The sequence below is a fragment of the Stylophora pistillata genome, chromosome 4 (assembly GCF_964205215.1).
Source record: "Stylophora pistillata chromosome 4, jaStyPist1.2, whole genome shotgun sequence".
NCBI classification, from domain to species: domain Eukaryota; kingdom Metazoa; phylum Cnidaria; class Anthozoa; order Scleractinia; family Pocilloporidae; genus Stylophora; species Stylophora pistillata.
In genome coordinates this window covers 9,619,844-9,644,262 of record NC_142522.1, presented here as the reverse complement: position 1 = coordinate 9,644,262, position 24,419 = coordinate 9,619,844, and the positions used below count along the sequence as shown (strand labels likewise).

General features: G+C 37.4%; 3 protein-coding genes across 5 annotated transcripts; 1 reads left to right on the top strand and 2 right to left on the bottom strand.

Annotated features, from left to right (window-relative positions):
• Positions 1-1,985: 1,985 nt before the first annotated feature.
• Positions 1,986-10,468, bottom strand: LOC111335522 (uncharacterized). Of its 2 annotated transcripts, none has more exons than XM_022941446.2 (7): positions 9,875-10,468; positions 8,388-8,421; positions 6,902-7,706; positions 6,241-6,324; positions 5,467-5,544; positions 5,144-5,230; positions 1,986-3,858 (listed from the first exon to the last, which is right to left on the bottom strand). In XM_022941446.2, exons 2-7 carry the CDS (start codon positions 8,403-8,405, stop codon positions 3,467-3,469), a joined length of 1,464 nt encoding a protein of 487 aa, XP_022797181.2. In that variant the 5' UTR covers positions 8,406-8,421; positions 9,875-10,468; the 3' UTR covers positions 1,986-3,466. The 2 variants fall into 2 exon arrangements, with proteins under 2 accessions (XP_022797181.2, XP_022797182.2); XM_022941447.2 differs by lacking the exon at positions 9,875-10,468 and adding an exon at positions 8,617-9,832.
• Positions 10,469-10,623: 155 nt separating this feature from the next.
• LOC111335526 (uncharacterized) lies at positions 10,624-15,662 on the top strand. 2 transcript variants are annotated; one of them, XM_022941458.2, is made up of 5 exons: positions 10,624-10,774; positions 11,480-11,565; positions 12,913-13,217; positions 13,964-14,361; positions 14,806-15,662. In XM_022941458.2, exons 2-5 carry the CDS (start codon positions 11,506-11,508, stop codon positions 14,874-14,876), a joined length of 834 nt encoding a protein of 277 aa, XP_022797193.2. In that variant the 5' UTR covers positions 10,624-10,774; positions 11,480-11,505; the 3' UTR covers positions 14,877-15,662. The 2 variants fall into 2 exon arrangements, with proteins under 2 accessions (XP_022797193.2, XP_088615265.1); XM_088759139.1 differs by lacking the exon at positions 10,624-10,774 and adding an exon at positions 11,225-11,249.
• LOC111335521 (glycosaminoglycan xylosylkinase) lies at positions 15,663-24,224 on the bottom strand. The gene is made up of 8 exons (XM_022941445.2): positions 23,506-24,224; positions 22,164-22,250; positions 21,176-21,285; positions 20,815-20,986; positions 19,749-19,861; positions 19,074-19,155; positions 18,661-18,720; positions 15,663-17,442 (listed from the first exon to the last, which is right to left on the bottom strand). Exons 1-8 carry the CDS (start codon positions 24,111-24,113, stop codon positions 17,217-17,219), a joined length of 1,458 nt encoding a protein of 485 aa, XP_022797180.1. The 5' UTR covers positions 24,114-24,224; the 3' UTR covers positions 15,663-17,216.
• Between the last annotated feature and the right edge of the window lie 195 nt (positions 24,225-24,419).

Here is a 24,419-nt window from a genome sequence, read left to right as displayed (position 1 = left end):
ACACAGCGGAAGACAGTTCAAAAAAGGTTGAAAGTCACAATTTTAACTGTTTTTTTTTTGGTTTGTCATGAAATACCTCAATTTTATTACGCTACAAATAGATGGGTGAGGAGAAGCTCAGTTTAAAGATATGGTTTACCTTTTTTAAGTCTCCACCTACAAATGTAAGCTTGCACTCTCATGGCTTCGCACAAAAAACCCATGAGGCCTAGTGTTATTAAATGGAGCGCTACACCTCTTACAGACGCCACACAAACAGGTATTTTGAAAGACGTAAAACCCGTTGCAGAATGAAGGATGTCCGTCCTTTTAGGCGCTTGAAGATCATATGAAAATAGATAGAAGTCGAACTATTAACGATAACGTTCATGGATGCTAGCTACATTAAAGCTTTTCGTTGAAGTGGTCAGCAGTTTAATGTTAATTTCAAGATGGCGGTCAATTCGTGTACTACATCGAACTGTGACAATCGGAGAGCTGACAATCTCAAAATGTATCAGGATATGTACATCTAAATGATTCACCATGTTCATAAAGTATTTTATTTGACTAATACATGATTTTTAGGGGTACTCCATTTAGGTACTCCATAGGGTACTCCATGGAGCGGGGCTCCGCGTTTTGTCATCTCACTGGCCGGACTTATTTTTAGCTAAAACCGAGGCCCCCAAAAAACTCCCTGAAGCAGTCTACGACAGTTAGACGAGACGCGTCGGAAATTAAAAACGGTTTTAAAGCTACTGTTCGCAGAAGTGCTGCTCATAGTCTATATTGAAAAAACTTTTCAAAAGCTTCGTCCCTGATCGAAGAAGTCTACGACAGTTAGACGAAACGCGTCTGTTGCAATATGCCATTGCATATTGCAATTAGTCATATTTGTTTAGATCGTTATTCCCAGTACGCACCACTCTTTTATTCATATGTAATTAGCTATAGATTGCGCTAAGAATTATTATTCTTAGGGAGTGTGAATGTTTTGTATTTAAGCATCAAGAAAGCGGTTAGGACGCAGAAAATAAAATTTAATTCTCATCTCTAGGAAAGGTTGTCTTATGCGGATATATTTCTTCATGCCGGAGACAAAAAACCACATGAGGAAACAGCGTCCAAAAATAAAAACAGTTTTACAACTTCTGTTCGCAGAAGTGCTACTCACTAGTCTATATTTAAAAATAATTTTTAAAAGTTGTCCATTAACACAAGTCAGGCGTAATCATTTCTTTTTTGGAGGGGAGGGGGGAGGGGTGGAGGATACATATATCACTGGCCGCCATATTGGAGGGGGTACACATATCACTAGTGATATGTGTGCGGGGATACACATATCACTAGTGATATGTGTGCAGGGATACACATATCATGGGGATACACATATCACTGCGGCACCGGTACAATACACTACAGTCTCAATTACACCAAGATGGAGTATTCAGCGGAAATGTTTTTTTCTGTGACGCGGATGTCGTTACACATGTCGTGACGTCGCGTCACGATTATGTTCGCAATGTATTGTGGTTAGAACAAGGAATGAGCACGCCTTCAAGATGGCGTGGTAATGTTGTTGTTATTAAATGTTGTTATTTTGGAAATGAGCCTTTATTCTGTCTCGAATGTTTGAGCGAACCGCGAACTACGAGAAAAACAACAGATTGTTAAAATTTGAATATTCTACATTTCTGCAATGCGGTGGATAAGCTGGCACTTTCTCAAAAATCCAAGTTTAAGACTCCCTGCAAGGCTTGTGAAAGGTTAGTGAGTTCATAAGAGTGAGAAAAATTTGAAACGATCTCCATATGACCCCATACTGTTCTTAAACAAAGCCGTTGTCCCAAAGAAAAAACACGTTTCATATGACTCTAGCTCGCTGGAAACATTGTTAAAATCGTACATCTTCCATTCATGACTTTTTTCTCTCCCTAGGTGTCTTGTAAACAACCCTGGACACTGATAAACAGTGTAAATTACTAGTAATAAGTTACAGGGGAAACGTTGGACATGATTTCTTTATTGAATAAGTTCCGTGCATTAAATAATAAAAGATCGAACAAATATATCATTCAAAAATACTATTTGAGATACTTATACTGTATTCTTAAATATATGTTTGACTTGAAATGGTCACGCAGCTCCTGTCTGCCCTGACCAACTTGTAAACCACAACATTATTCCATTTCTGATTTTGCCACAGCAACAGTAAAACTTTTTCTATAAAACATTTAACTCTGAATTTGCCACCAATATTAAATCCTTGGGAGACAAATGGTCATTTAAAAAACAGAAAGTTTTTTGTCGTAAGTTGCCTAATTATGAATTTATCACTGTTAATTTCTTGTTAAATAAAGGATGATAGTTTCTAAAGAAACTGTTTGGGGCTGAGTCGGTGGGGGTAACGAAATAATTTGGATATATCAACAAAGTTGAAATGGTAAATTGGCCACCGTAACGATTACAAAAGCTGACGTTTCGAGCCACAGGCAGCCCAAGCTCACTACTAGAAAAGCGGACGTGACTCTTACCGTGTTGCGTAACGTTTTATATTTATAAAGGTTTGTATGGGATGTTATCAGTTTGCCCTAAAAGAGAGAATAAAATGTCTTGTTTTGAAATAAAATGGGCTCACCTTATTGCCTTGTTGTTTTCTTTGTTGATTCCGAACGTCTCAGGCCATTTTGAAGCGTTTTCGGCGAGTTAGCGCTATGTTGGTGTTCAACTGCTAAAAGAAAGAGCAGTTGAACACCAACATAGCGCTAACTCGCCGAAAACGCTTCAAAATGGCCTGAGACGCTCGGAATCAACAAAGAAAACAACAAGGCGATAAGGTGAGCCCATTTTATTTCAAAACAAGACATTTTATTCTCTCTTTTAGGGCAAACCGATAACATCCCATGCAAACCTTTATAAATATAAAACGTTACGCAACACGGTAAGAGTCACGTCCGCTTTTCTAGTAGTGAGCTTGGGCTGCCTGTGTTCGAGCGTTAGCCCTTCGTCGGAGCTTTATATGAGCCAATATACGATAATCTAATATCTGTACCTTGTAACATCCGGTCTCTTCTTACAAAATAAAGTCGAGAAGATTTGTCTAATATGTTGGGGGCATTTTTTTTGTTAATAAAACAATTATTCCACTCGTGCTTGTTTGAATTGAGATGATTATAGGCGTTAAATATACTATGTACAGATTACATGAATATATAATTTTACTAGCATTGCAGTGGCCCTCTGGGCTGCTAATCCCCAGGCTGCCAACAGCTTCCACAGGGAACTTCATTCATGTGACCAAGGGCATATAACTTGTAGCTGGTAGACTATAGGTCCAATGATATTTTTGTCACAACTTGTTCAATCCTGTCTGAGTCTTTGTTGTAATTCAGAGATGTTATTGTCCCAAATGAGACTACCATTTGTCTCCTAGCACTTGAAGCAGAATGCACCCTGATGTCTACATCCAAATTCTTCATTGTTTTTAGTCTCCCTGGTTTTGTGCTGTCTGAGAGTTTTGTTTGGAATATATTGATTGGTTCTGATGCTGTTGTGCTGGAATAACCTCTCCCCATGGCCAGTTGCAGATGTATCTTACCATGTCATTTCTTTCGCAGTTTTTGAGGGCTTTAACAAATTCCCTCATTGTGGGCTCTTTTCCTGATGTTTTTAATTTCTCAAGTAGACATTCTGTGGAACTTCTCCTGTCAGCTTCTATCAAGTTTAGAGTATCAGGATGAACCTTCAGCTCTCTTCCAACACTAGGCCATGTTTTGCGAGTGCAGGTTTCAATGGCATCAAGTTTTGTTTGAACATAGTTGAACAGGTTACCATTCTTATCACATATTAAGAGTTCCATATAAGAGACAAGAATTTCTACATGACAAAAAGAAAAGGAGTGGTGAATATTTGATAATTTGGGTCTCATCAACTCACTTGATAATGTGAATTGGCCACTGTAAAGAGTTCAAAGCTGACATTTCGAGCATTAGCCCTTCATCAGAGCAAATTACCTTTTACTCCAACACAGCGCCACAGTTTCTTTAGAAACCTGCCCCCTTAAAGTTCTTATTACACTTATTTTTTTTATTTTACATCAAAATATAATGACTCCAGAAAATGTTTTTGCAACATTTGTCACAGTGGTATAATTTTTGTGCCCTTTACTGACTTTTTTATCAAGCTCTATAATCTGAAGATAAAATGTCTGGCAGAGTAAAGAGGGACTGGGTGCCATGACGTCACAGTAGGAATCTTGGGGAGAGAAATTGACCACTTTCATAAATGGCTGCCGGATTGATATTCTTTTGTTTAAATTTAAATTAGCCTTTCTGGCCTCATTCTCCAGTTCAAAATTCAAAAGAATGCATTATCTCAAGCGAGGCTAGTGAGGCTAATTTGAATTTAAACAAAAGAATATCAATCTGGCAGCCATTTATGAAAGTGGTGTATATTCTTCATTGAGTCAGGGGTATTCAAAAAACCCCAAACTACACATCCAAATGGCATTTTTTGGCTAAAAAGATTGTAAACAGTATTTTCCACACTCACTTTGCTTCTTTGATAAACTTGGTGTTACTACTGTTATGTCATGTGTACGGGTTCCAGTACTCTTTAACACGGCCAAAGAGATATGGGGAGCCTGAGTTCGATACAATTTTGGACTTTTATCGCCTCGTAACATAACGAAGACGCATCAGAATCACCTACAAATCTTACCAGAAACCCTCTACATACTTCTATTTCTATAATTTAATGCTAAAAAGTACGTGTCTTAAGGACTTTAATAATTACTTGAATTTTAATGGAACACTTGCACCCCACCATGTTGAGGTGTGCATCTTAATTGCAACAACTAAGTTTCCAGATTTGGGAATTTTTTATCTTGAGTTACTTAAATTATGCAGTGTATATAAAGTACAAGGGCTAGGATATTTAACTGTGTAAATGTGTTTAGACATATATGGATCAAAAGGTGTTCAAAGTCATCTTCCATTTGAGGTAAATGGTTTTTCTTCATGTTATCATTGCAATGCATGTATGTACTGTACTATTTCATCACCTCTTATCAAAATTTACAAATTTGACTGGTGTGAAATTTTTTCTTTCCTTTGTAGTGTCGAGCCTTCTTCTTTAAATTTTACTCAAAACTGATTATTACCTTCTGGAATATTTTCTAGATTCATTTCATCCTCTGCTTGCGCATCGTCTGAATTAGAAGACACCTCATTTTCTGATAAGTTGTTATCTAAAAGGATAATTGAAGATGAATATATGTAATAAGTAACTAATATTTATTCAGAAATTATGACAGAATATGTACCTATTATTAGAAAACAATAAGCAAGCACAAAGGAAATGCAGGGTTTTTTAACTATAGTTTAGAACATTTCATAAAATTTACAACTTTATGGTGAATTTTCTGGAAGGTAGTCGAAGGGAAAGTGCAATGTATGTTATGCACCCAATTGACTTGATAAGTACCTGTAGGAGTGTCTACCAATGCCTTTTCTAACAGTTGTTCTTTGGTCTTGTCTTGAGGATCAAGATCACGCAAATCTTCTACAAAAGAATAAGATTCAAACTTTTAGTCATACTGATTTGTCAGCAAATTCTCCTTATTGATTTGTGAAAGAATAAATTTATATATGCTATATAGAAAGGAGAATACATAAATCAGATCTAATAATTAAATATTTAAAATGCACTGGTATAGCCAAAATTTTTGAACAAATGATGGTTAATTGCAACTGAAATTTTAAATATCACCTTAATTTATTTCAAATAGCTATCAAAAGAAATATTACGCCTTTTAAAGCAAGGTGACTCATCTTTAAATTCTAAAGTGAAGTTACCGATTTAAATCATGAATTTTTAAGAAGTGAGGTTTGTGTAATGTTATTGTCACGCAATCGCTTGTTGTCATGTGACTCAAGTTCGCCAATCAAGTCAGTCTTACCTTTTGCTAGGATTTGCTTGCACTGTAAGTTGTTCGTTCTATTAAATGTTAAGATTCCAACTACCCTGTGCAAGTTTATTTCACTGGAATCCCAACAGTTTGGATGGCTGATCATATCATGCTGGATATGCTAAATGCAGTATCATGATAATTAAAGTTTGTACAGAAGCAAAACTAAATCAGCAGTTACTTAATATATCAGCTAAAGAACAAAAAGTAAGAAATGTTCTGGAATTACTTTTGTACCTGTCCATGCAATCCTTTTTTTGTCAGATGTTTTAATTTTAAGTTTGAATTACCTTGTGTTGTAGAGTTACTAATATTAGCTTCTGAACCCTCACTTGCATCAATATCAGCCAATGGAATATTTTCCTCTGCACTATCTGCAAATAATTTAAATAGTTTGTTCTGAGTTAATTGCATTTTAATTGACCAAGAATTACATGTAGACTTAGAAAAATATAAACAGGAGAGCTCTAGTTAAGTGTAAGACAATTTGAAGTTATCAAAATTGAAATATCTAGAGATTTTTGTGAATAAATCCAGCCAGAGTCACAAGAATTCAGATCTTAAATGATTGAGATAATGACCTGTAGTTAAATTGAGAGACAGCTTCACTGAAATGACTTAAAATAAACAATCAACCCTTTCACTCGTATGAGTGACCGAGACAGAATCTCTCCTTACCATATCAATACAATATCAGGCAGGCAAGTGATGAGAATAAAGAAAATATAATCAATAAAGATTGAACTAACCTTCAGGGTAACTGATCTTTTAACATAGAACTGCATGTTAATTTTTGTGTTCCAATTTCAGTTAATTGGGTTTCTGTTTGAAAAATTTTCTTCTGTTTTCTTGCCAGCTTTATTTTTCAAAAAAACTCATCTCCCTGAAGGCTTGATCAAAGGAATAAATTACAACCAGGATTTAATAGATTATATGAGTATTAAATCCTACCTGAGGACTCTTCATGTCTCTTTGGAGAGCGATCTTGCCTTGCTTTGCAGACAGTCTTCATCACCAGTACTAATAAAATCACCAGTACTAATAAAATCAGAACAGTTACTAGTACTATTGCTAAAACATAGATAATTGTTTTGTGGTCCTGTCCAGGCCGTACTTCCTTTGTTGACAACACATTTGAGGAGGCATCATTTCCGTTTTTTGGTAAAGTTGCTTGTGTTGGTGTATTATCAACACCTGCTGATGGGAATTGGAGCTGGCTGCTGCTCGTCTTTACCTCAACAGAATGATTTGAAATGATGGTAGTGTCATGAACTTCTGTTTTTGGGTGTGTTTCAGTTGTTTCTTTGTGAATAGGATCCATGAGTTTAACATTTTTAGTTGAATGTGTTGACATAGTTGTGGGTGTCACTGATTTCACTTCCCAGCAGCCATCAATGTTATCATGAAAAACATACCCTTTGGGACATATCTTCCCACACTCGCGGTTCTGGTAAATCGAGCATTCCTTAATCACATTCCTTAAACCACAGTCTTGACATTGTTTGCAGTGGCTTATTCCATGCTCATCCGAGTAAGTTTTGTTTGGCTCACAAAATATGCATTCAATTTTCGAATCAATGAACACCTTGGATCCACAAGGATATGACAACCCCTGTCCAATGGGGCAGTTTGGACAACGAACACAGCCCACCGTTTCATTATTAGGACCATACCTAACAATGTTATGCGCTAGAGGACATGATATGGGTCGACACTCTATCAGAAATTGCACCCATAGTAACACAAGCACACTTATCTAAGGAAAAAAAGAGGAGAACTTTTAATCCATTGTGGGTGTAATTCTAGGAAACATTGATAACAAACTTGTACATGTACAAGTTTAAATCAATTCTGATGAGGTGGAAGGTTAAGGGGAGAAGAAACTCCAAAATTTTAACACACGGTGGGACACTAACAAAACAAAACATCAGCAGGAGGGGTTAAAATATTACGTAGTTCTACAAACATTTACTCGTTGATTACTTTAAAAGAAATAGTGTTGATCCCCTTTGTTGGGGGTTGCCACATGAATGGTAAATCATGTCGTAGAGATATAATCACGTAAATGGGTTACAGACGCTTATCTTAGAGGAAGCCTAAGATGATATATCCTCTAAAGATTACTCGATAATGGGTGTATATATAAGTGAAAATTTTGCAATAAGTTTTTGTTATGTTTGTAGACTACGTTTGTTGCAAAATTCGCAGTTATCTAAACTCCGAATTATAATGGCCCACCGCGGTGAAATCTGTCTTCGGATGCTTTTATATTAAACATTAGGAGGGTCATGGTAGTTTGGCTTTTAAACAGGTTCATAACACGAACATCCTGTATACTGACAAGGTTTCTACGTAGAACTCGAATAGATTCTTTTGCACCATGATAAAATATAATATGACGAAACATTTCATCTAAACCATACAAATTTCCACTTACTTCAATGACGCCCTTCATATCATATGTGGCAAACCTGTCAGCGACAAAAACGTGATAGATCAGAGTTAAATTTTCAAAAGGTTGCTCGAGATATAAATAACCAAACTTTTAGAATGAATGCAGATAAGAGGGGAATTGCCTCGATAAAGACAAGTTATCAATTACTGGTCGTTGCGACCGCTAATTGACTATCGACAAAAGGTGGAACCTCGGCGACTTAACTGCTTACCCATTCTAGCACGATTTGGTGCTGAAATTAAGGTTTTCCATTGTCGTATGGAGAAATCCGTGGTAATTCAAACCCTTTTCGGGTCGATTTATTTTCATTCGGCCAACGATCTCAATGACAGAAGCGCAGGCGAAGAGATGGTGCAATCGATCGCGTATGAGTTTTTAGGGTTTAGTAGGGGATTCCCCCACACTGATGGGTCAGCGGTACGTGACGAATTCGTCGCTAGTGCATCTATTTTTAGGAGTTTTCTAAGACTTTTCAACGGACGTACGTGCGTTCGCCCACGACCTTTGATGACTCTAATTCAAATTAGTATGCTGAACTGAACTTCGTGTACGTTCTGTTTTTCGTTGTTGGTGGGTGACACTTGATTACGGACATGCAATTTTCAACCAAAAAAAATGATAAAGAAACAAAATAAGGAAAGTATCACCTGGACGTGGACCCTATTTCAAGTGTTTTACTGTGTGCAGCAAGTCTTCGTTCCGTCGCCTCACAAGACTAACAGTGTAATTAATGGTCGATATTATGCGATTTTGAATTTACAATTGACAATGACTCTTAAGTTATCCGTCAAAAGATCAGACAATTTTTTTTTATCATCATGGCCAACAAACATGCCCTATCAACATCCTTTCAGACAATCAACAAAAGATCTGCCTTTCACCCTTCAACCACGCTTTCTACGAATGACGAAAACTTATAGTATGGCGATTTACACTCATTAGGGACTTTAAATCATAAAACAAATGATTAAACATTCATATCAGTCTTCGCAACCACATCTTGTTATGCTAAGAAGTACCTCTTCATTGGCAAGATCACTCGGACAAGACTCGAGGGAGCATTAATTAGAAAAGTAGGACACTATGCCGAGTGAAAATTTGAGGGAAGAAGCTTTAAACATTGTAAGGAGTTTCGCTGAAAAATTTCCAAATACATGTAATATTTTTCAATCAAGAGAACGCACTTTGACGTGGTGAGATAAGCCTTTCGTAAACAACGTTTTCATGCAAGCACTCAAAACGGTCTTCAGAGTAGATAATTTTTCGCTCGTTTGAGCAAACGAAATCGGAGGTACATATATTCGGAATACAAATGACGGGACAATGTAATGTATTTGTTCTCCTAGTAAGTAAATGAAAGCTTAGCTGTGACAACATTGTATCATAAAATTGTGATATTATCATCTACATTTGAAAACGGCTGGTCCGGGCGGCCAAAATTTTATTTAAATAATATCGTGACAACTCACCTATTGCTTGGCTGAAGGAGTCTCCCAAGAGGTTCAACTTACAACAGTAGAATCTCTGTTCGGGGTTTTGGCAGTTTCTCACTTTCAAATGGCTTCTTTCCCTTCGTAGATACTTGTATATGTTTCTCAGTTTCAAATATTTTGTTTCCCTTCGTGAAGTAGATACTTGTACATGACCAAGAGGAGGTGATCTCTTAGTTATCAAATGAAAAGAACCGGAAATGTGACGTTTACATAACATAACATGTCGTATCCGCAGATTGGCAGCTCAATATTCTCTGACGGTAAATGTTTGTGTGACAAACTTAAAATGTCGCCAAAGAAGAAGAGATGAAGCGAAATAGATATACAAGCTTATTTTGACCACATTTTGTGTCCATGTGCCGTCTGTTTGGGGCGATCCGATCAGGTGTTGGATGCTGGATCCCGTCTTTGACGTCATTACCTTCTTTCAAAATGGCTTCATTCTTTAGACAGACTGCGTTTGATGTCAGTTTTTGATGTTAGTTCATGTATCACGCCATTACATTAAAACACAAGGCAAAGATGTAGCGGAGTCGGAAATGCCTTAATTTGATGATGCAACCCATGTCTGACCTGTCGATTCTCTCGAAAGCGCTGCAATAATTGGAAATTGAGTAAAGCATATTTAGAGCACGAGTTCTTTTTCTTTTTAAAGCCAGGAACTAGTGTTGTCGACGTACACATCGAATTGAAAATAGGAAGACGCATAATCAGTAATTTGATATGCGTCTTTCTTGAGTTAAAACTTTCGGTAAAGGGTTTTTCCCTTCAAGGCCATCAAGTAGATCACGCTTGAATGACCTTTGTTTGCATATTGAAGCAAACCGCCCGCATCTAAGACACTGAAGATTGTTCGAGAGAGCTTTCCAGCTACAGGTATTTTATTCTAAAATCTATTTACCTGAGGTTTTCTTTTATGCACGAGGCAGCGTTACTAAGAAGGTCTTGTTGTCAAACGTAATCACCCATACCCATTTCACTTCTCTTCCGTGGTGGACACTGATTACAGAAGTGATGACTTCGCATAGCGGATACGTGGGAGTTATTCCCACAAGAGAATTTATCTAACGCAATTTTAAAGAGAAAAGTTTCTTTCGAAATATTGAAACTCGGATTGAAAACCAATAGACCACAAAAAAGGAAGTAACTACTTCGGTTTCAAGATATTTTTGTGAAATATTTGTTATCTGAAATTATGCAAACAAAGCAAATTTCACTTACGGGTTTGATAAACGTTTTCATTTTAACAGTAAAGGAAAAAATGTTATAATTTCTTTGGTTAATTGGAGTTAGTCTAGAAAAGTGGCTGTGGAATAAATGATAAACAAGGGATACATATCAAAGAAGTCGAGTAAGGTGAATCTTTCTGGGGAAATTTTGGGTCATGTTTCTTGCGTGGGCTGTAGTAATTTAGGTACGCTGTTAAAAAACAAACGAATAATGGTTGGATTTGAAATATGTGCAACAAAGCTGCTAAAATCTAACGCTTGAGGTGGCTAAAAACATTAAGAGATAAAAAAAAATTCACAGCAATACTAAAAACTATTCAGAAATAATGACATTTCTGCGTGTTTTCTACAGGTCAAGGTACATTAACACAGCCAGTCATGTCTGTTCACATGATTACTGATTTATTCATGCTGATTAGCGTCTATACTGTTTATTTGGTACGTAGATTATTTTATATCGATGAGAATTTATTTTGGCCCAATTATATCGCTGTATAATATTCATCGTTATGTGACTTCTGTGGAAAACGCTTATTAAACTGAGTTGCTGCGAGGCTGAGTTGTTGCACGGCCGGCTCGCATTACTGTTTTCGCTTTCCGTAAAACTACTGAAGAAGTTGCGTAGTCAGCATAATTAGGGCGCGTACTGTTAATCGACTTTATAATTTACGTTCTCTTTCGTGGTCGACCAACACGGAACTTGACTGTGATAGAGAGACTTTGTGATCTCTTGATTTGGTCAACATACGACGCAGGATTTTAAAAACAACTTGTAATATTGTTTCTTAGCATAAGTATAAACAGTGGATGATCTAATGCGTTGAGTATTACAAACTTCTTCTGCCTATCAGAGTACGGTTACTTTCACTTTCGAAATCAAACAAATAGGAAAAATTAAACCTCCCAAGTCGACTCGATTTTTATCGGGTGAAAAGTTAATGAAACAATTTCCAAAGTAAACCATGAAGATAAAAGATGAACGATAGATGGTAGATTCATTGTGTCTTTAAATTTTGACAACAAATGAACAGAAAACCAAGATATTAAAGTGACAGTTATATTTCGGTATAAACTATACCATGAAGATCCGGAGATCAGATTATCTATGGAGAAAGAAGTAAAGGTACATGGGAATGAAAAAAAATGGATAATCGGTATCTCCGAACAAACGCAAATTTTGTTTTTTGCCTCTTTTTTTTTTTTTTGATCCGAAACGTGAAATCCTGGTGCTTCTTCAAATCGAATATCCAGTTATCATCGGTAGGTCTAAAAATATCACCAGTGTTTGTGGCTATTGCCAGAATAATTGTAATTTTTTCATAATCCGCAAAGGAAACACAACTTCCCTTTTTTAGCCATCGGCAATAATTCATTTCTACTCGTCTGGCATACCGCAGCTTGTTTATTTCGCCTTTTTTCCGGTTTCATGGAATGAAAACGGATTGTCAATAATGTACAAAGTACCTTGATCTAGGGTAAAACCGTAAAAAATTCGCGCTATTTTTGATTGATTGAAGTGCTTCTGCTTCGCTTCGCTGAGTGATAAATCTGAAAGAGTTACGTCTCCTTAACCAACAAAAGGAGACAAAGCTATGGTTAATTGCAAATTTTTAACTTTGAAGAAGAAAATTTAGGTCTTAGATCACGATACATAAAACATGACGAAGCTCTATGCTGAAACATGAAATATGGAGCTGTTAGTGGACTCAGAGAGAAAAAAATAAAATGAAAACTCGTACTTGTCGATGTTTGCTTTCTGATTAGCACAAACTTTTACATCATCAGTTTCCAGTGCCAGTGGTGTGTAACAGAAGCTGCAGTTGGAATCAGCTGACTATTTTGCGTCCCAAGGTAGTTGAATGTCTTCCTTGTCCTGAATGTCCCGAGGGTGAAGGCATGGTCCCGCAGTGTGGCTCACGTATTACCGCTGACGTCACTGTCCAGTGTGTACAATGTAAACCTGGCAAATCATACTCGGATAAGTTTGACATCTCCTCGTGTAAGCCTTGCACTATCTGTGACCCTAACGAAGAAACGATCAGCCCTTGCACTGCCACGAAGAATGCGGTTTGTGGAGAGTGCAATGCTGGGTACGTAAATCATGACTGAATTTTACCACAAGAGCGGTATCTGGGGTGAAACTCTCTGGAAGATTACGTGTTATACTTTTGATTTATTCAACAATAATCACTTCACTTTCTAGCTCTTTCATCGGCAGAAACTGACTTAGTTAACTGATCGAGGATCATCTTTTCCTTCCTTATAAAATCGACTCAGTTAAAGTTTATTTTCTTCGAAGAATTCAAAGTTGTTTTTTTCGTTACTACAAGGTGTTATAACATTGCCGTTTTCCCGATTTAGTTTCACATTTCAACCTTTTTCACTTTGTTATTTCACGAAAAGGCCAAATGTTTGTCTTCGTTTTTCAGGTACGAGAAGAGATACTCAGAAGCTGAGATGTATCGATACTAAATCGATACATCTCAGTATCGATTTAGTAATAACAATAGTAAATGTTCAGTCGGTTTCGTTGTTCGAAGATTTTATCACTACTCTAGAGCCTTCAAGCATTAGTTGTCCGCAGGAGACAACTTTCGTAGCCTAGGCCTTTGTCGCTGTAGGTTCCTTTTTCTCATCTTGGAAACATGAATGCAAGTTTGATCATCAAAATAGAGTCTGATCTGAGATTTTTGTCAAACTCCACCTCGTCTGCATCGTCTGACTTGATTAAAACTTCCTTTATCATTTTTTCGCCTGCTAGGACAGATGTGAAGCGCACTTTTAATGAAAAACCTATCGTAGGACTGATTTGACGTTTCAACTTTTCATGTAACAGCTTCTATCGAGCCACAACGGGAGATTGCAAACCTTGCATGAGGTGTTGTGCTGACAGTAAAGACGATGATATAGAGAAACAGTGCAAAGCACAGACCAACCTCCCAACGAACCAAATATGTCGATACGATGTCAACACCATCAACTGCGCGCCTACTGCATACAGGACAACTGCGCCTGCTGTATTGGTTTCTACGATACCTGTGATGTCACACGACAAGATGGCTGCCCGCACTAAAGGAGGGAAGGGAGCTACCACCCTGAGGTTCATTTCGTTTGCAACCTGTCTTTCTTTCGTTGTGTGTCTTTTACTTGGAGTGATGTTGCTTTTTTGTTACAAAAAGAAGATGCTGTCCACGCTTTGGCGCCACGGACATACAGGCTATGTGAGAACAACTCGTAAGTATTCAAGGGCGAGAGAACCTCATATACAACGCTTATGTATTTTACTGGTTGATATGATTTTTGCGCAATACTAGCTCCAATCGTTTCTTTCCTTTCGTCCCCCCCGGCTCCCCTTTCTCAACAAAATCGCGAGTTTTAAGCCTAGAAAAATATAATTTACTCATCCTCGATCGTCCCTCTGGATTACGGGCGTCACCATCTTCTGGAATGTAATTTAATCTTATTTTAGTCAATGGGGTGAAATAGGAAAAGTTTTGCTTTGTTGCCTCTGGAGTGTATATTCAATTTCGGCAGATGCCTGAGCTAAATTGTGTTTTACTAGTGCACTTTTGCGGCCCAGGGTAATCTCCCGTTAAAGCCTAGCGTACAGTATAATAAATCTTACACTGCACCTCTTAACTCAATTTTCACACGCTCATTTGTTTGCTTCCCTTGCAGCAACACAAGTGGTCTGCGATCAGCCTCAGACACCCCAGGTTGTGTTTGGGAATGAAAAAGCGAGTCTATGAACTTGCAGGGAGATGATCTTGGGATATCTATACCTTCCTGACACTTCAGTATGTTGCGTTCACATTCTGCACATGCAGTGTAGACCGCTGATTTTAATATTCTTCGTGGTCAGTTATGTTAACCGAGAGGGCGTTTTGCACGCTCAGAAAAAAAAATTCAACTTGTTCAGTTAAATTTCCGTTGGAAAGACCGCTTTAGAGCTCCTAGAACGGACCACGTTTTTTAAGAAGAGGGTTAGACTAGGTGACATTATGGGCTTACTTTTAAGTCGATTTCGCTCAAGGAATTTCTAGTAACGCCTATTTCGAGCAGAATTCTCAGAGGAGTCGATAAATTACCGATCATCGGCCGATAGTTTTGTTCATTTGCGTGGATTTGGGATGCACTCTTTTACTTAGTCCTCTCTTACTACCATTTACAGCTTGCTAGAGAGCAGTGCCTGTGAATTCGTGCGGTCTCTTTTCTTTCCGTGCGGCCCGATGTCTCTAAGGCTCAATGTTTAAACGTTAGTCATTAAAAGTACTATCAGTTTTTGAACACAAGCTGTTCGTAATATATCACTTATGACTATTCAATTAGAATATTTTACCGCGTTGTCTTTCCTCCTCGCTGAAAGTGTCTTAAGCCTTGATTCGAATTGTTAAGTGCACTCCGCTGAGGTTAAAAAATATACGCTGGTTGGTGACTTTTATGAGTGTCATCTGTACTCGCATGAAAACGGCTTCGCGCTCATGATAAAGCGAGTACGTATACTAGAAATAAATGAGTGTTAAGGTTAAAGTCTATTTTGTTCGAAATCACTTTTATTGTGTCAAATATATATTAGTTTCTCTCTGTCCCATTACACCCATAGACAATACGACAAAAATTTTAGATTTAAACTTTGTGTTTACAATATAGGCTATCGTTAAAGTACACGATGAAAAATCCGGGAGCGTGATAGAAATAAATCCGCGTGCTTGCCAATTTTTGCTTTACAACTTACCACTTTTTCCACACCAAACTCCAAACAATAACTTATTCACAAGGTATTAAGGACCGATCATTTAACCTTTGAACGGGGGTGGGGGTGGGTGATTTCTGGTCATCAAGAATTTTTTTTTCTAGCAATTAGGCTGGGCAGGATATTTTTTCCGTTCTAAATGCTCTTTTTTTTCTGTTACATTTGGGCTGCATGCAATTTTTTTCTTCCAACAAGCGCTTGCAGAATTTTTTTTTTCAAAATCACCCGGCCCCTTATAATTGGTAGATATAATCCCATGGGAAAAACCCGTATTCGTGTATTTTTGTTCGCGACGAATTGACGAATTAGCGCTATCGTTCACTGCTAATGACGATATTCTTATAGGCATAGCCAGTGGGCTTCAACGGCAATCTATGACTCAACGTTAATATATTAAAAAAATACCTTAATATCTTTACGATTCTGAATGACACATTCACACCTAAAGTATAAGGGAATAAGTTAATAGACTGCAAAACTAATAATTCTGTTTAATTGATGTAATTTTCATATTTGATCTGAAGAGTAAATTAAGCTATTTTCAAAACGAGGCCTGGTGCTCAACCATTCTAGTGAAATGAGTTTAATTTGCATGTGAATGAAAACCTATCATGATATGAGAGGATGAGCACCAGGGTTCGCTTTCAAAGAGGCCCAAGGTAATTCCAGTAGGCCATTTCCAAGTTACACTTGACCTCATTTTCAAAACGAAGCCTGGTGCTCAACCTTTCTTGCGAAAATTAATTTAATTTACATGTGAATGAAAACCTATTATCAAATGAAAGGATAAGCACCAGGACTTGCTTTGAAAAAAGCTAAAGGTAATTCCGAAATGGGCTGTTTCTCTCCCTTAAAAAAATCAATCGTACGACTTTGACCTTATGAATCTTTTAAAATAACTTCTATATGACTCAGTAAATTAAACTTTACCCGCGGTCTGCATTTGACTTTGGTTTCCTTAATGGACGTTACAATGTCTTTAGGAAAATTTGAATGTTGTTTAAAATAAGAGAGTGTACTCTTAAATAAATTCACGAAGAACATGAAGATAAATCCATTTATAAATATGTAAATTTCCAGAATACGACTCTTCAAATAGACTATTTGCAGTTTTTTTTTTTTTGCAACCACAGTGAACAGTGTCGCCGTACAAAAAGAGTGCACTGGGACCGGATGGCTTTTCCCGGACTGGTTCACATCAACCCGCCCGGCCCTACACACGTTAGCTTTTACTATGGTTTTCTTTGGGATTGCACGAGCGGGGCTGGGCGGGTCATTTGATAAATAGATTTATCTAATGTATCTTCCAAATAAATACTGCTTTTGAGATGAAATTTCAAACCATATCCTCGATAATTAAAACTCCTTTCTCTCCGTAATCTCTAATGCACTTATTCACTGTATTGATGATAATTTTCAATCGTCTGTCGATGGCTTTAAAGTGTGGATCGGAAAGAACCGGTGACACAGGATCATTCTCGGTGGCTTTTCGCAAAAGTTCACTTAGAGGCGTCTTTCCCCTGGCGATAGATTGAAAGCGGTTCCAAGTAGAAAGGCGAAGTCTGAAAGGGGCGTAAAGGATTACTAAGTCAAACAAGACAAAATAAGGGGGGAGGAGAGAGAGGGAAAAGCTCGAGTTCAGGCCCTAAGATATGTTTCTGCCCAAAAGCTTTTCATAGATAGTCTCTCGAACAGAAGTGTATCTTCTGAGACGTCCGTATGAATGCTCAAGGGGGCTCGATCTGATGTTCTACTTAAAAACAATATAACAGCTCACAATGTCATGATAAATTTTTTGGTGGAAAACAAACTTAAAAAAAAATAGGGGGAATGATATTTTTTTTTCAGCGAGAAATCGAGGATGTCGGGGAAATGGTCTCCTCGTTTCCGTTTAAAACTAAACGGAACTTCAGCGAAATCGGTAAATCCAAGCAAAAACTCTGATTGGTCCTTTCCTCGAGGTTACTAAGCAGATTTACAGTCTGTAAGACGCTACTGCAGGGAGAAATAGCAAAAGAGGAGACGCTTTATCAGCCTTCTCAAAACTGGCCGGTCGGCGGCTCAACGAGCCGCCTCCTTTCCGATCTTGGCCGTCTCTTTTCAGTCAAAAAATATAATTTTCAACGGCAACAAATGAAAAAGAAAACAAGAAAAATTAAACACAAACAGAGAAAGTTAAAGGAAAGCCGCCAGAGTGCGCTTAGCTGGCGTGATCCGCTTCAATCTTACATAAAAATTACACGACTTTTCCCCCTTTCACAACACCCAAAATGCACCAAATTGCAACTCCGAGCATCCAAATTTCCAAAATTTTTCGGGGAGCATGCCCCAGGACCCCCCTATAGGCTCGTGCCCGCAGGGCACTCAAAGGGGTGCCGTGGGCACATCAACCTACTCCTCCAATCCATTAACCTACTCCTTGAAATCGTTTTGAGAAGAATGACTTTATATTACCAGATACCAAGAGATTATGGTCTGTTGTAGGTACTACTTGAAGAAATGCAAGTATATTTACGAGAAAGATAGAGGGGTTACCATGTCAGGGGCTTCATTAATGTTTTTTGCAGGAGGGTAACTGGTTTTCACAGGCGGGCAAAACTCTTTGAACTGAACTTCTTTATAAGATAAACTTTCCTCCAGACCGTCAAATCAGGTGGGCAAAACCGTCCTCACAACCGGTCAATTTGCCTGGTGCCCAGGCCCCTTAATGAAACCCCTGCCATGTGTTACTATGAGGCTACTAATATTAACTTCATCAAGAGTTTCCTTTTCCTTCTCACCTGCAACATTGATAAATAGGAGCCAAAATGGACATTTCATCGCGGAAAGGATTGCCAAAGCTGAAAAATAAGAAAAATTGACACTCCCTTTACATTATATCACTTCAAGTTGAATTGAAATGCCAAATGATGTGATCCACGGGGATAAACTTAAAAAAATTAGTTTATTTCTGGGCTGGTACATCAAGATAGCAGTTTTGGCTGAAAATCTTTCGGACTTTCTTTCGCTTTTGATTAAACTGACATTTGCAACACAATGTTAAGAAGAGATCCACAAAGTTCTAACTGACATGAAATGGTCAACCTACCACATCTGGCGATTTTCGCAGCGTTGTACTCATCAAATAAACTGACGAATAAATGTTCTATGAACTTTATACGACTCACTGCAAAACAGCGCTCCTTGCACGTACCTCTTGGCATTATCCAGATGTAATGGCATTCCAGTGTCTCCTTCGTCTTTCAAGGTTTCATAATGATGCCTGTCTGCATTTCCTGGTGAATCATGTAGATAAAGTTTTCTTAATTTTCATATAGTTCAATATTTAATGCTCAAGGATTAATTTAAAATCAGAACTCGAAAAATTCAAAAGCTCGAATAGATCATTTCAGAACAAAGGAAGAACTAGCGAGTGTCCAAGTCGCGAATAGTTTAATTCGTTTTTGTAAAGGATACAACACAAAGGAAGGATACAGAACAAAGGAAGAACTAGCGAGTGTCCAAGTCGCGAATAGTTTAATTCGTTTTTGTAAAGGATACAGCTGAAAGAGTGCTACACATTTTCAAAACCAGGCACTGCTCTCGCGCGCAGCAGTATTACACGCACTAAACACGCAAAACACCGCCACTGCACGTGCTTGCGTGTAACAAATGTACAAACTGTAGGAAGTCAGTTAACTACAGTTCATTAAATGCGTTTACTGAGACATGAGTTCGCGTAACAAGACAGAAAGATTGGATTCTTATTTCGTCATAAGATTTCTGATGAGAATTAGCGGCACCAAATACACAATCCCTTCCCTTGGTAATGAGCATCCAGTAATAAACTCACAGACAAGACCGATACTATCAGCCAAGAGGTACCTACCGATAAGAAAGTCAAATAGTGCTGTGTCCAAAAGATCTAACAAGCGAGGACCAAAATCATAAGGAGACCTGTTCAATACCTTGCTCTTGCAAAAGTTATCGTCAGTCTCCCATCTGTGTAAAGATAACCAAAGGCAGAGATTCAATCAAAAGTAAGAACCACTCCAAATGTGTGTAGAATTCTTGACAGAAAACTGTACTCAACTTTTGCCACGAACTTGAACTTTAACATTTTTTTTCATATACAGAAACCAGAAACCAAAATGAACAGTTTTGGTGTGGTTTCTATTTCGAAAGATTTAGATAATGTTTATATCTCTTCCATTTTCCCCACATCTTTGTCCCTATGACCTTGCCCCTGGAGAATCTGACATCATATCAGAGTGAAAAGTCTTTTTTTCCACTAGTTTGTTTTTCTTGAAAATCTAGAGCGTCTTTATCTCTTTCTAATTTCCTACACCCTTTCTCCCCTTTTTCCTCTTTATCCTTAACCCCTGAGAGTGACTAGTTAGCATCTAGTTTCTCTTTAAAATATCACCCTTGAATCACACATTAAGGTCATGAGAATCAAGGAAATAAATGATCATCAACTAAAGAAACCCTAAACTACGTATGATGCACGATCCTTTGCAGTAGATAGTGCTATTTATGCAATAGCGAAAATCAGACCTGAAAAAAATCAGGCCTGTACGGGATTCAAACCACTGACCTCTGCGATACTAGTGCTGCGCTCTACCAATTGAGCTAACAAGCCAACTGGGAGCAGGCCGTTAAGTTGATTCGTAATAAACCCATGATGATAAATCAGATACAATGAATATATGAAGTTCATATATTTTGAACTGTGGTATGATTTTCGCTATTGCATAAATAGTGCTATCTACTGCGAAGGATCGTGCATCATACGTATTTAATACCGCAGTTCAAAATATATGAACTTCATATATTCATTGTAAACCCTAAACTGTTTAACAAATTCTCCTTGTTGGCACCTTTGGAAATATATTGAGAACAGTATGGAGAATATGCATACTAATAACACAAAATGCATCACACAATTCACTCACAGAGCCTTTCTGGTATCCCTGTATGTTCTTATCCAAGGATGTGCCCACTTTCCAAGAGTCCATCCTTCTGGTAACCACAGTGTTACTGAGCCTTCCATCATTGTACCATTGGCACAGGCAGCATTCTCTTTCTTACAGAAGTAGCACTGGCCATAGAAGCAAGTATTTCCATCTGAAAGAAAATCAACAATCATCACATCAATGGGATTTATTTAAGCTAATTAAGATGTTCAGTTGTAGAGTGTTAACTCTTCTGCGATTAACTGACTTTTATTCATGGATCATAAAAAAAACAAGACATGTATATATTAAGATTCTGCTCTCAGTTTCTTTGATTATCATCCATTAAAAACTGCTTTACCCTTCTTAAAAAATGTGTCCATAAGCCGCTTGTGTCCAATTGGTTCAATTTCATCTTCTAAGTTAATTTTTCTTCCAACAACTGGTGGTGCACGGTAGAAACCTAAAATTCTTCAAGGAGAGATTGGTAGAGAAAAATCAATGTTATGACTGTTATCTGAACTGAATTCCAAAATAAAAAGAAAATAAAACCACCACCAAAACTCCATTTCCACTTGAATAAAAACTAAATACCTTGTACAGTTTAATAATTATTATGATGGTAATAATGATAAAATAACATAACAATTCATAATCATCACGATTGAAATATTTATTGTTATTAATAATAATTGAAATTATTACAACCATAACTGTCAATTATTCTTGTGATCACCATCATTCATTTATTTACTCACTTTTGTGATTTTTTTTTTTTTTAACATAATTTTGCATGAAAAAGTATATTTAGTCTTGAAGTTTTGTGCTTGTGTCCAAGATGGGTAGCATGAGATTGACACTTCAGTATAAAGTATATTTAAAAAGGTGTGTTTTTAATGGATGATGAGCCAAAATCTGGTTGTCTGGCAACAATTAGATTGATTGAGGTCACAAGCAGAGTAACCATATGAATCAAGGAGGTGTATTTATATATCTTATTAACCAAGCGCGAGGGTCATGCTGGGAGAATATCGGCCCGAGGTCTTGACAGTACGGACCAAGCGCAGCAAGGTCCGTACAAAATAGACCGAGGGCCGATATTCTTCCAGTACAGTCCTGAGCAAGCTTGGTTAATAAGAGATTTATTATACAACTGAAGTTCAAAGGGACACAAGTGTGGTATCATTCGGGACCATTCGGGAAAGTGCCCGGTCCAATACTTAGAGAATATTGGACTGGCAATAGAGCATTTTGATTGGTTGATTTTAGTTATTGGTCCTCTGACTGCCCGAGTCGTGTAATAAATAGGGCTTATTGTCATGGCATTCCATAAAACTGTTATCATGTACCTATCCAGATGAAATGCAGCAATCTCTCCATTGTGTCTGTCAAAACCAGCATATGGAGTTCCCTCTACTATAAAATCTCTAGGGTACCTGTTTAAAAATATTACTTGTATGTCAATCTGGCTCTATTTTATTTAGCCTGGGCCTATTTCAGGTAACAATGAAAATAAATTTGGTTTAATCAACTGAGTTTATCATGTAAATTGGCCTGACCGTAAAGAGTTAAAAGCTTAAATTTCAAGCGTTAGCCCTTCCTCTGGTGTTAGCTTTTAAACATTACAATAGCCAATTTATATTTTAACTCAATTCATAAAACCAAAATTATCTTGCTATACTCTCCCACTGACACAGCACCACAGTTTCTTTAGAAACTTACCCCCTTCATTCATTTCTATTTTAGGTAATACTTTCAATATCTAAGGGAATATTTAGCCTAAGTACATATACCTGTCTTTATTAACACTTAATTGAGGAACTCACTACATTAATGCAAATTAGTTTGTCTACTGACGTTTGGTTGTGTTGGTGTGGTTCCAATCAATGCATCGACTGATGCATTGGGCAAAACATCAGTTGAAGTGCATTCAGTACTGTCCTCCATAAATTAAAATAAACAACAAAAAAATGTATACAAGTATAAGCAATAATTTTAAGGTGATTGAAGTCCTTTTCTGTAGATCTTAAAATTATATGTACACAATTTGTACTTAAATAATAAGTATATAACATTGCTATTCATTTGTAGGTGATGTGTGATGCTTTAAAAGTTCATCCTTAATTTCTAAAAATTTGGCCAATACAAGTAATGTGGGATGATTACCCAGCCTTGGGATAACTATGGTGTCCCTGATCTCTAGCTGTATTTGATCAAGGCTGGCAGGTGATAACATTGTTGGTCATAGCCATGCAAAATTTGCCCAATGTTAAACTTTGATAGAATCGTTAGTGTCTGAAAAAGAACCTGATTACCGTTATAGTTCTACACTTTATCCTCCACTGCCATAGAGATACACAAGGTGATCAGAGTCAACCAAACTTTTGCAGTCAGATGCTCAAACATTTTTCATTCAAATCACAGACCATGTTGGAGAAAGGACCCACTGGCCCCTCAACTCTATAAGTCAGGAGCTATTTTAGTGTGTTGTGGCCCTAGACAGCGCTATATCAAAAGGACACTTCGGAGATATTGTACTAACATCATTTGAAATTGTAATTTGTTAAGGGTTACATTGTCACTTAAGGGAGGCACCTCACAACAAAAACATTTGATTTAAGAGACATCTCGAGTTCGTGAATGGTTTTCATAATTATAATTATAAAATCCCATAAAGCTTTGCGCTCTTACCGCATTGGCTTGAAAACTACTTTCTGTCTTCCCTCAAGAGTTAGAGTAGCTTTTAACTGTGTCCCTCTGTAGCCAACGCCGGCTGCCACAATCGGTTTATACATCATTGCCTCTAGTATCATGTTCACCCCATCTGCATCATCTGGCGAAGTTATCTGTCGCGACTTTACCATGCTTTCCCATATTGACCAGGGGTCATCCAATTCGTAGTCTATATCGTTATTTTTTCCAATATTTCTCTCTACCTTCTTTTCACCGACCCTTTCCCCATTATTTGTATCTGTATGTACGGATCTTTTTTCTAGTGAACGATCCACATCTTTAGAGACACGATTCGTTTTGAGATGATTTGTTCCTTCCTCTGATTGTTGTATATTGACATGAGAATGGTCGATTCCGTTATAATCCGTTTCATCCGTAAGAAATCGTGAATTCTGATTACTAACAGTAAACGACAATGGATGCTTTTTGTCCGCCACGCGCATTCGTAACCAAATAAAAGGGATTACGAGGAGAACAATGCACACACAAAATCCAAAACGTTCTTTGAACTTCATTGTTCCAAAATATACTCGGTAAAAGACGGATAAAGGCCAAAGTTCCAACATTTTTTAAGAGCCATTAATCATCGTGTCGATAGTTCCTTTCATTTTGGTACGATTTCTACCAGGCGTACACCAGGCATAATGCATTAGTAATTCATCAGCCAACTGAGCCCGCACTGTTCAGTAACTCTTTAATCTATGGAGAACAAGAACAAATTAAATACGCATTCATCTTACCAATCACTTAATGATACACATTTAAAGTTATATGGTAAAGTAAATGTAATTTTTTTATTCATACTGGATTTCCCGAAATGAAAGAGGTACATATTTGTTTAAATGTTTTAGAAAATTTTATACTATATTGTC